The 12,335-nt window shown below is 37.0% G+C and overlaps 1 protein-coding gene across 3 annotated transcripts in view; it reads left to right on the plus strand.

The window, feature by feature from the left end:
• Positions 1-12,335, plus strand: part of GRB14 (growth factor receptor bound protein 14) — a 134,914-nt gene that overhangs the window by 71,094 nt on the left and 51,485 nt on the right. Inside the window, exon 1 of one of the 3 annotated variants that reach the window (XM_081143268.1) lies at positions 4,164-4,385. The exons of the other annotated variants lie outside the window; for them this stretch is intronic. Within the exon in view, the coding sequence (XP_080999394.1) occupies positions 4,323-4,385 (63 nt within the window). The 5' untranslated portion in view covers positions 4,164-4,322. Of the gene's footprint in view, positions 1-4,163; positions 4,386-12,335 lie in introns of those variants that run through there. 3 annotated transcript variants of the gene reach the window in all.

A 12,335-nucleotide genomic window follows, 5' to 3' on the forward strand; every position in this document is an offset into this window, starting at 1 on the left:
CAGCCTGTTGACTCTGAAAAGTATATGTGAGTTTTATTTTTCAAAGACAGATACCCTTTCCGTAACAGAGAGTCACAGAATGTTACATTTTGCTCTGTGTGCTTTTCACTGAAAACTGAGGAACTTCAATTTTCTAGTGTTCCGAAGAGATGACAATCACACATCAGCAGTTAGTTGTCTGTAAAATGTTTTTTAAGCCCTTATAGAGCAAGTATGCTGCGTAATAAATACAGACATAACTATGGAAATTGTTTTGACTTGAAGGATTCAGTGTAGCGTTTAAAAAGCTCCATAGTGTGACATCAAACAGCATCTTTGATTTCCACATACTTTGGAGTCAGCTTTGAGAACCTCACTATATCCACATCAGTTATTGCATTATGCATATTCTTTCCCCCTCATCACATTTCAAAGCAAATGCCATTTCCTTCATGAAGCCTGCCCTGATCTCACCTCTGATGTGTGGTTTCTCTGCCTTGCTGCACCCCTCGTGTTTGGCATTTAATCATTATTATACTTACTTAGCCCACTCCTGAGTGTGATTTTTTAAAAAATTTGTTAACAAATATCTCTGTTCCACTACGAGGCAGTGACCATATGTTTTTCATCAATATGTTTTTACTGCCTAACTCAGTGCCTGGCACTTTGTAGGTACTTTGCTTCATGAATCGCTTTGGTCATGATGACACTCCATTTTTGAAACCAGAGATCATACTTCTTTGGATTATTCAAAGACTAAATGGAGAAAAGAAGAAAGAAAAAGCCAAATATAGGCAATAATCTTGAGACTATGTAGTTACTGTGGGCTGTGTTATTGTTGGCCTGCCAGAAAGGTTAAACCGGATGCTTTTAGTTCACAAATGGCAACTCCCTTCCCGGTATTAGTAGATTTTTGTTAGTATGCAGTTTTATTTTTAAAGACCATGACAAATCTAACTCGATAAGGATCAAATGAATGCCCCAAACTAGATCTTTTTATTTTTTTATTTTTATCTCACATTTAAAATAACATTCTGTTCAATCACAGTTTACATTTAATATTATTTTGTATTAGTTTCAGTATAGTATATAGCATAGTGGATAGACAGTCCTATACCTTACAAAATGTTCTCCCTTATATTTCCGGTACCCAGCTGGCACCATACATAGTTATTACAATATTATTGACTATATTTCTTATGCTTCACTTTACATCCCCATGACTGTTTTGTAACTTCCAGTCTGTACTTCTCAATCCCTTCATCTTTGAGTCAATTTTTGTTTTGTTTGTTTATATTCTTGAGATTCTACATATAATTGAAGTCATATGGTATTTGTCTATCTCTGACTGACTTATTTCACTTAGCATAATACCCTCTAGGTCCATCCATGCTGTCACAAATGGTACGATTTCATTCTTTATTATGGCCATGTCATACTCCATTGTGTATATGTACCACAGCTTTTTTAATCCACTGGTCTATTGATGGGCCCTTGTGTTGCTTCCATAGCTTGGCTCTTGTAAATAACGCTGCCGTGAACATGGGTGCATATATTCTTTTGAATTGGTGTTTGGGGTTTCTTCGGATAAATCTCCAGAAGTGGAATCACTGGATCATAAGGCAACTCCATTTTTAATTTCTTGAGTAACCTCTGTACTGTTTTCTATAGTGGCCGCACCAATTTGCATTCCCACTAACAGTGCACAAAGGTTCCCTTTTCTCCACACCCTCACCAACACCTGTTTGCTGACTTATTGATGGCAGCCATTCTGACAGTTGTGAGGTGATATCTCATTATAGTTTTAATGTGCATTTCTCTGATCATTAGTGATGTTGAGCATCTTTTCATATATCTATTGACCATCGCTATGTCCTTTTTGGAGAAATGTCTGTTTAGGTCTTTTGCCCATTTTTTAATTGGATTGTTTGAGTCTTTTTGGTGTTGAGTTGTATGAGTTCTTTATAAATTTTGGATATTAACCCTTTCTCAAATGTATCATTGGCAAATACTATATGTCTTCCCATTCAGTGGGTTGTCTTTTCATTTTGTTGATGGTTTCCTTTGCTTTGCAAAACCTTTTTAGTTTAATGTAGTTCCATTTGTTTATTTTTGTTTTGTTTTGTTTGTCTGAAGACATATATCAGAAAAAATATCACTGAGAGAAATGTTCGAGATTTTACTGCCTCTGTTTTCTCCTAAGATTTTTATGGTGTCAAGTCTTACATTTAAATCTTTAACCCACTTTGAGTTTATTTTTGTGTATGGAGTAAGTTGGTGGTCTAGTTTCATTTTTTGCATGTAGCTGTCCAATTTTTTCCAACACCATTTATGGGAGAGACTGTCTTTACCTCATTGTAAGTTCTTGCCTCCTTTGTCAAATATTAATTGACTATATAGGCATGGGTTTATTTCTGGGCTCTCTATTCTATTTCATTGATCTATGTCTTTTTTTATGCAAGTACCATGCTGTTTTGATTACTATAACCTTGTAGTATAGTTGATATCAGCATGATTTCTCCAACTTTGTTCTTTTTTCTCAAGACTGCTGTGGCTATTCGCTGTCTTTTGTGGTTCCATATAAATTTTTGGATTATTTCTTCCAGTTCTGTGAAATACACCTTTGGTATTATGATATAAATTGCATTGAATCTATAGATTGCTTTGGGTAGTATGGGCATTTTAACAATGTTAATTTTTCCTATCTATTAACACAGTATATGTTTCCATTTATTTGTATCTTCTTCAATTTCTTTCTTCAGTATCTTATAACTTTCTTAGTACAGGTCTTTTACTTCCTTGGTTAAATTTATTTCTAGGTATTTTATTTTATTTTTTGATGCAATTGTAAATGGGATTCTTTTCTTAGTTTTCCTTTCTCATAGTTCATTATTGGTGTATGTCTGTGACTTCTTACAGTAAATGAATTTTCTTCCCCTCAGTTACCATTGTGAGAGATTATAGTTTTTGAAATTCAAAGTAGGAAACCCTAGAGTTTGTAAAGTGGGCAGTGTTCCTCTTTTTTTTTGAGGCATATGAGATCACCATGCACATAAAACACACCCAAGTGTAAAGCCGTAAAGTGAACCTGCCTAATAACAACCTGGGTAACAAAGTGGAAAGTTTGTGTTTGAGTGGCCGAGAATCTTTCATTTTGCCTTGTGATTATAGCAGTCATGTTGTGATCTAGAAATTACGAGGACTTCCCCTCGTGCTGATGGCAGGGGGTCCTTCCGTGTGTCGTGGTTGAAGAGCATTGAGTAGGTGCTTATTAAAACGTCAGTTCAGGAAGGATTTTGTAATTATAAAAACTCAGATTAGTTTTAATATTGCAGTGCCTTTTATCATGTTTTAGTGTTTCTTTTAGTTTTTATTTAGACTTTATTAAAAGTTTCCTTGTTAGCAAACAATGTTTAGTTTTGACCCTCCCCCAACTCTCCAAAGCATACGATACAATTTTTAGTTATTGTAAGAAAAAAGGCAAAGTGATAATTAAAATTTTGATATTGCTTTTAGCAGTGATTATTGTTTAAGTGTTTTTCATTAAATGAGATATGCTAAGTTACACCGATCTGTGCTTTTTAAAAACAAGCATTTGAGATTCACATATTATAATTTAATGCCCCTTTTATATTTAACCTCATTTTTAGGTTGATTGTTTAGGTAATCTTTAACAACCATGGTTGAATGTGTAACCTCAAGGATAGCTGAAAGGTCCACAATACTAAAATTTTAGCTGTTTAGGAGATGAAATGCATATATGTATATTAAGAATCTTTTATTTTAATATGTAAATTAACACTTTTGGAACAATTCTAACTTCAGGATTATTTTTTGTGACTCTACAATACATTCCAATCGACTCATTTATCAATTTTATGAATAGCATAAGTAAATTTAGTTCATCTGCCTATTTATATACTTTAAATAGACCAATGTAAACAGTTTCTTATCTGCCATATGTTGAAATCTTTTAGTAAAGTAAAGACAGAACTGCCCTGTCAACAAAGATGGCATTGAATTGCACTGTTTTGGAAAAAAAAGTAACTGAACTAGATGCCTGTTAATCTGGTTCTTTAAATATCATCAACAAAAGTATCAGAATGTGTTTCCAAGGACAAAGGCAGAGTTTTCTGTGCTTTGATTGGTTCCTGCCTTGTCCTGTCCCACAGCCATCCTTAATTGGCTTTGGGTAGATTGGAATCACATAAGCAGGGTGACATTTATTGCTTTCCTGGTTGTTTCTTTGCACTGAGCCCTGAGGTTCCCAAGGAGTAACTATAAAAGATTTCTTTCATTTCGTCCATGATCTACGAGAGGGGATCATTCTAAGACGAGCAGGCATGAGTTTGAGTGCGAGAAGAGTCACTCTACCTGCAATAACGCCAATAGTTCTACAGAAGAGGGTATGTGGCTGTTTTTGCCCTTTTTTCTTGCTGTTTTTTTTTTTTCTGTTACTGTGTGTTTATTAATATGTTGGAAACTTTAGTTACATATCCCGGGAGAGACTATATAATTCGTTGAGGCTACAGGTAATTAAAGAATGTATTATTGGATTTAGACTAGGGGGGGAAATAACATGCTGCGTTAGCTAGAACATCTCTGTAGTAAAAGCTCCTTGTAAAAGCAGTGTGGTCTCAATTTCAGGGCATTGTGATTTAGAGACTGTATTGAAGCTTTTACCCCCCCCCCCCCCCCCGTAACTTCAGGCTTCTTTGCCTTCAGTGCAATAGAAGTCTGCTAGCTATTATGTTTTATATTTGTTTACTGAGGAACAGTAATTTATAATTTCTCTATAATTTATAATACATCCATCTTCATTTTTGAATGGACTATATAATTGTTTTACTGTTTACACATGTGGCACCAGTTTATTATCCTCTGGTTTTTACCCATTTCTATTGAGTTTCTCCCTATTTGCTTAAGAAAAACTTTCCAGTAAATTTCCCTGTGAAAGGGCTTTCTGTTAATTATTAATGCAATCAAGCCTGTGGATGGAAATAGTTTTCTGCAAAGATTATTTTCATGTCTTGCAGCAGTGTATTTTATAAGGTAATAAATACACTGTGTAATGTACCATTTAAGTAAAACTATACATGAATACATGAAAGAAACTTCCATTGAAAATATACCAAGTAAGACTATTGTATTGGATTCTTTAAATAATCACATCTCTTGCATAGAAAAAGAAAGCACCCAAACACATTTACTTATTTATTTTGCAGTATTCTCTCTGAATGATTTTGGGGCTACTAGAAACGTCAGTGTTTATTTCCATGCCTGACTTTTAATAGTTAACTGTTAGTTAACTATTAAGTGTATTCCATTAAATCAGAGGTCATGGTTTAATTTATTTGAAAATGACAACTCTAACAACTAAGGTGGATTTTAAAAGCAGAAGCCTCTCTTTTTTGTTGTTTTTAATTTTTGGGTTTTCAACTTGCTTTCTTATTCTGTCCACCACTTATTCACCAGGGACACTTTACTTGGCACTTGAATAGTATATGGTAACTTTGCCAACATTTGTTCGTAATCTTTCTTGATGCCTTTCTCTCATTTTAAGCAAATTTAATTTAAACATATTTTGTTTTGAGCTTGAATCTTTATTTTGATTTAGACTTGGCAGCACATTGGTAATGACCGTATAGGTTTTCTTAATCATCGGGAATGTAAAAAGGCATATTAACATATATCAAACCTATGTTTTTCTTCTTTATCCAGTTAATATTACAATTTAGATTGACCGTGAAATGTCCATCATGTAGTCTTTTTGGACAGTGCGTTGGGGTGGTGGAAAGCAAACCACCTGGACTCTCCGCTTACTGTCTGTGTGAGCTTGGCATGGAACTTAGACTCTCAGAGATATTATTTCCTCACCTGTAAGATAATAGCTGAGAGATTTTCATTAAATGCTCTCGTAAGTCTTATTTGCATCTAATTTTGTGAATCAAATAATTTATCTTGTATTTTCATAGTTATAGTAAAATATTTAAACCATTTTTTATTTTCTTAAAGTATAAAATGTTAGAGAAAGATGCTACCATTTTCAAGGAAAGTTAGTCTAGGGTAAAGTGATATGAGTACAACTTGGCTCTGACTGTTAAGTAGCAAACCAAGAGTACTCTGGAAGGCTGTGATTATAATTGATGTTGGTTCTGAGCTGCCACTGGGCACATCATTAGGATTTCTCTTGGTCTTTTTATAATAAGCTTCTTTCTAGGTTTCTATTATAATAATTACATAAGTCAAAATTCTCTAAGTCCAAATCTATGTTATTCCTTTCCATGGAGTACATGTATTAAGTGTTCATATAATTTAGCACATTATCATTTGCAGAAAGTACTTACGCTGTTTGTTTCACCTGACATTTTAATCCCCAAAGGACCCATTGTTCTGAAAATTTTAGTATCTCTTATTTTAAAAATTAGGTATTTTTTCTCACCAAAAATCATCCATCTGCTCTGGTTACACCATGCTTTTCCCCCCAATGTAATTAACTTGTCATTTTCTATATGCACCATAATACGATGATCTTACAAATCAGTACAAGCATTTATCAGAGGGTTTTGGGGACAGCTTCTCATTTTCCCAAGAAGGCAGGAACTTTCCCCACAGGTTTGGCATAAAGTTGGCTCATCCCCTCTTTTTTTTTTTTTTTAATATATTTTCATGGATTTCAGAGAGAGGGAGAGAGAGAGCAACAGTGATGAGAGAGTCATTGATAGGCTGCCTCCTGCATGTTCCCACTGGGGATCGAGCCTGCAACCCAGGCATGTGCCCTGTCTGGGAATTGAACCTCGATCTCCTGGATCCTAGGTCAATGCTCAACCACTGAACCACACTGGCCGGGCAAGTTTGCTCATCCTTAATGAGTAGTTCTTGCAAAACCATTTGCCGACTGGAATCCTAATCATTTGAAAATCTGAGGGCATTTCTGAAAATGCTTAGTAACACTAAGGACTACATTTCTAATCAGCTATTGTTATCTGGCCATAAGAGCCTCCTAAGAGTGGTTAGGAACTTGAATTTTAAATACGGCTCTTAACATTGTATGGGTCCTTTTTTGTAGCAGATCAGATACACCTTGATTTTTGAGGAACAGAGTGTTTTGGTAGATTCCCCATCAAGCAAATTGGAAATAATTTTTTGACTTCCTCTAATTGCATTTAGAACTGATTTCCTTGATTCTAGTGAATCAAGGTTTTAGTGTAGAGGGTTTTATCATATCCCTTATAAATGATCACATCCTCACCAAAGGTTTTGAGTGTATCCTTTATCTCATAGCATTTTCTCAGATAACTACTAGGTTATGCATTTTTTTTTTTCAGATGAGAAGACTGAACCTCATGGGTGCTGAGTGACTTATGCAGGGTCACCCAAAAGGTCAATGGCAAAGCTAGAAATAGAATGGAGGTCTTGTGACTTTCAGTGTGTTTCTCCTAGATACTTGTTACCTCCTGAAGTTAATATGTTAATGAAATTGCCTTATGGTGCTATTCAACTTCTAGTCTGGAATTAGTTTAGGCAAATTCTTTCATCTTCCCTTCTACCTCCACCAACTCCCATATGCTCTAGTGTAGAAAACATCTTATTCAGAAAGCAAATGTAAGCCACAAAATGAGTGTGATTGTGTGTGTGTGTGTGTGTGTGTGTGAGGGAGGGAGGGAGGGAGACAGAGAGAAAGTGAAACAATTTATAACTAGAGCTCTAGATTGGTACATTGCAACAAGAAAACATTTTAAGGTCCCAAAGAGTTAACAAAAGACTCCAGCACTGTAAGGTATAAATTAAATGCAATATAAAATCCCCATTTTAAAGAAATAGAAAGCCTGCAAAGTCCATATACTGATTCTGCGGGTAGGTATGTTCCATGCCTCTGTCAGATTAACGTTGTTTTGTAAATTGTGCTTGCAGGCGTTTCTGCATTCTTTATCCATACTATAGTTTCAGAGATGTTGATAAAACACACATGACCCTGAAGAGTCTTCTGAAATCTCAGAGGAAAAAGGATAATTCTTGGAATATATTTTTCTTAAGATTCACATCCTTTTGAAAATGTGAAAGTTGTGAGTATAATATGGAATAATACCATTTATGAGAAGATTCAATCCCCCGTCTACACAAGAGAATAGTTTATGTTATATTCATTTCCTTCGTACAGTTAGAATCATTGCTATAATTTTTAAAAAAAATGATTCTGCAAAAAATGAAACATCATATCACTATTTAGTCCAGAACCTTTAAAGTATGTACAGAATCAGTCCAAATGCATGTCACAGTCATTGTGCTTCAGGGCCTGAACATACCGCAGTTCCCCAGCTTCGTATGAAGCCTCCACTCCACACATTGTTTTCTCCTTGTGCTCTGAACAGCATTCGCTGTTTGTCTCTCTCTGTTTCTGCTCCCAGTCTTGTGCTCAGTGGCCTAGAGACAACTTCAGGCTCCTGTTTGCTTTTCCGAAGGTTGTTCATTACCTGTGTGAGCTCAGGCTGTGGTACCAGGGTGAAGCCTTCTAATACTTTCTCCTTTATCTTAATGGTATCTTGATTCAGTATCAGTGGACATGCCTTTGTTACTTGTTTCTCAATTCAGTAACTGCTGTCCTGTGACATCAATTTTGTTGTTACCTTTTCTGATATTTGACTCTTATTAGCTATCCATAGGCATGTGTCTTACGCTTTCTGGCTTTTTAAATTTAACTTCATTTGTTCTCTGTGTATCTTGTGTATTTTTGCTATATCTTATGCTATTTGATTTTAAAGATTTGTCTCTTTTTGTCTTACAACTAGATTTTTAAAATATAAGGGAGCCTGGCCGGGCGTGGCTCAGCGGTTGAGCATCGACCTGGGATCCAGGTGATCAGGGTTCGATTCCCGGTCAGGGCACATGCCCTGGTTGCGGGCTCGATCAGTGACTCTCTCATCATTGATGTTTCTGTCTCTCTCTCTCCCTCTCCTTCCCTCTCTCTGAAATCAATAAAGATATATTTTTTAAAAATAAAATAAAATATAAGGGAAAGGTTTTTTAAACTACTTTGTCAGTGATAGGCTGAATTTAATTTTATGTTATCATAAAACTCAAAAGAAACATATTAAACAGGGAAGAGATTTATTTTTCTTTTACTTTACAGGAAGAATCAGTAATGTGGCAGCCTCACAGTGTCCTCAGGCAGCTAAGCTTCTTGCTTTCTCTTATATCTTCCTTACCGTGTATCCCTTTTCCTTTTATGGAAAGATAAATGTGAATCTGCAGTCAGCCTGTTCACCTTCCTGGCATACAGTGTAGGGAGGACCTAGGGCACACCAGCCAATTCTGAAGGACATTAATGGGCCACTCTGAAATAACCAGGAGCTTCTGTTTACATCTTACTGGCCAGGAAATATGGTTAAACCTGGGCACAAGGGAGGCCAGGAAATGTAGGTCTTGAGCTCAACTCACTGCCCTCCTCATCAGAATCAGGATTCATTAGGAAGGGAGAGGGGCAGGGTGGCTCCTGGTGGGTAACTAGCCATCTCCACTGCATGTGCCTTGGATGTATTAGGCATTTAGTATATATTTGCCCCTTGTATTTTTATTATTGTCATGACAGATGCAAAATATGGTTATGCTTTTTGAACAAATTTTTTATTATTCTTGCATGCAGATAGTAGAAGGTATGCTGAATGGGGGGAGAGCAGGTTTCCTGAATAGGGGAGGTTAATGGAAATCCACAGACAGTGCCCTGAGCTCAGACGATTGGCTTGCTTGGAAGGTGACCGCGATGTGGTAGTGAGTATTCCTGCTGTTTATCCAGAGTTCTCGTTCTTGCCAAACCTTGATCTTTCTGCTGCCCTTTTAATTTTTTATTCAGGGTAACTTACTTGCATGTTCACCCAGGAAGGGAGGGTGCCACAGAAATGAATGGTCTTTGTGTTTTCACAAAATGTGTTTTTTCCTGAGAAATGAGTTTTTCAGAAGTGTGGTGTAGTAGAGATCGTGTGTTTTGGAGCCAGGAAGTCCTGCGTGTGAGCTCAGCTCTGTCCCTGACCAGGGGGCTGACTTACCGTTCCTCTTTCAAACCTTTCTGAGAATCTGTTTTTCTGTCTTGGAGATAATAATTGCTTCCGTACAGAAGAGTTGTGGGCATAAATAGGATAACTGTTTAGAAGTACTTGCCACATAGTAGAAGCTCAACAAATGTGAATCCCCGCATCTGTAAAATGGCATGCATTACTAGTTCCATAAACACTTAAAAATCTCCGTTTCTATGAATTTAAACTTTTTTGTGCCCTATCCTATTAAGGTGGTTATCCAAAAATTTCCATGTAGCAAATGACTCAAACAAAAAGTAGTTGTCCTTGATATAACGCAGTCAGGGAGAGAAAGATAGCCTGTCTTTCAAATGCTTGTTTCCTTTGCTTCCTTCCTGTAACTGTAGATGGACTCTAATTTGAACTTTAAAAAATTAATCCAACTATTATATGCTGAGAAGTGGTGGTTAGGGGAGAATAGGTGGTTATATTATTTCTCCTTTCACTATCCGAGGGAGTATCTGGCAGGCACTCATGGGTTGTGTATCTGAAAGAAGTAAAATCGTGCCTAGCATGTAGACATTGTTTCAGTAGATAATGGTGACATTTCTATAATGTTAGCGATGTGGTGGCAGAACTGGGCCACTTTTCATCATCACTGGACTTAAGTGCCCTGCACAGGGAAGGTACAGAGCCAGTATAAATTACTATTAGTTCAATAAACACAATTTTTGACAAAACAAAATTGTGCTCTTTTCATACTCACCTGCTGTTTACCTTTCCTTCTCTACCTTTCTCTCTCTGTTACATTCACATCATGTCTCTTGGGTTTCATATCTTGTGGTAGAAAGCCATGAGCTCAAGGCCCACCTAGGCTGGTCCACCAGGCCTTTCTGTTATCTTATCTGGCTCCAGCTTGCTGCTGTTTTCAGTTGGTGTACTCACTGCCTTCCATGCACACCAATAAAAGTAAAAGCAACACTGATTACATATTCTCTTTAATCTTCCTAAGAACCCTGCAAGGTTGAGGGACAAACCAAGTTTCGGAGGAGGAAAGTGAGGCTTGGAGAAGTTAAGTGTCTCACCCAAAGTATAACACTATTATCAAAACACATTTCTGATATCAGCTGAGTGCTATCAGTTTGCCAGCATTTGGTCCATTTTGCAGAACGAGGAATCTAAAGCTCATAACTTAGCTGGTGGTCTGGGATCTGCTCACAGAGCAGACTCCAGCGCCCATCATTGCCGTGAGCATCTGCACTGAACCTGCAGGAGGACAGGGCCCGTGCCCCGTATCGTTTTGCAAACTACAGTGCCCGGTCCACGCTTGGCAGTGAAGGCGGATTAAAAATAGCTGGCTGATTAACAGTCTCAGACTCCGGCTTGGGGCAGTCTTAGGGCTGGCTCTCCTGGCTGTGCCCCAGCACCCTGAGCCAAGTCTAGAAAAGAAGAATCTCTTTGGCAGAAAAGGGAAGCAAGACCTTTGGTAATTTCAGATATTAAACCCGCTGAGAGAATAAAGATTTTCTACCCCTGTAGGATATTAAAAATGCTTGCTCCAAGACTGCTCCAGAAGAGAAATTAAAAAATCATTTTGGCAAAAATGTCACTGTCAGTAAGTGATTATGGCTTCCTAATTGGACATGCATATTTGGACATATACATTCAGTTGTGTTTGTCAAAATGTCAGGCATATGATCTCTTTGTTTCAGAAGTCAAATTAGTTTGGGTAGTTCTGTCAAGATTTGAAGAAAATTTTTGATGTTACCATTCTAAATGCCAGAGAGAACCTCCACTTGAGATCCTGGTGAGGTGACTTACACACACACACACACACACACACACACACAGTATATACCAGAAAATTCCTCTTATTGAACTTAAAATAAGAGGTAGACATGATTTATCTTAAAAATTCAAGGAATTAAGAATATTTAAAATAGATTGAAACTTTATTATAAAACTTGTAATTATATTAAGCAGGACCTCCATAGGATTAATAGTGTTAAAGTGGTAATTTCCGAAACATCCTTTGTTTCCCTTTTTGTACCCACTGAGAAATCAAGGCTCCCTCTGCTGGCTGTTTCAGTATATGCAATTTTTTGGGGGCAAATTATGCTAAGAAAAGTGAAACACAAAAAACCACCTTTTTTGTCATTCAGAAAGGTAGGCCTTTGCCACATAGAAGTATTTTTACGTTCTGGTGCTTAGTTATCTAATACTTTTATCCAAGATGTGTGCAGAAGCAGCAGCTTAAAGCAGAATGGAAGTTTGATGAGTAGAGTGGAAAGAACAGGATGCAGTGGGAACGCAGAGACGGGTTCCACTCTGGCTCTGCCAGTGACC

This window comes from Miniopterus schreibersii, assembly GCF_964146895.1.
Source record: "Miniopterus schreibersii genome assembly, chromosome: 7".
Classification (NCBI taxonomy): domain Eukaryota; kingdom Metazoa; phylum Chordata; class Mammalia; order Chiroptera; family Miniopteridae; genus Miniopterus; species Miniopterus schreibersii.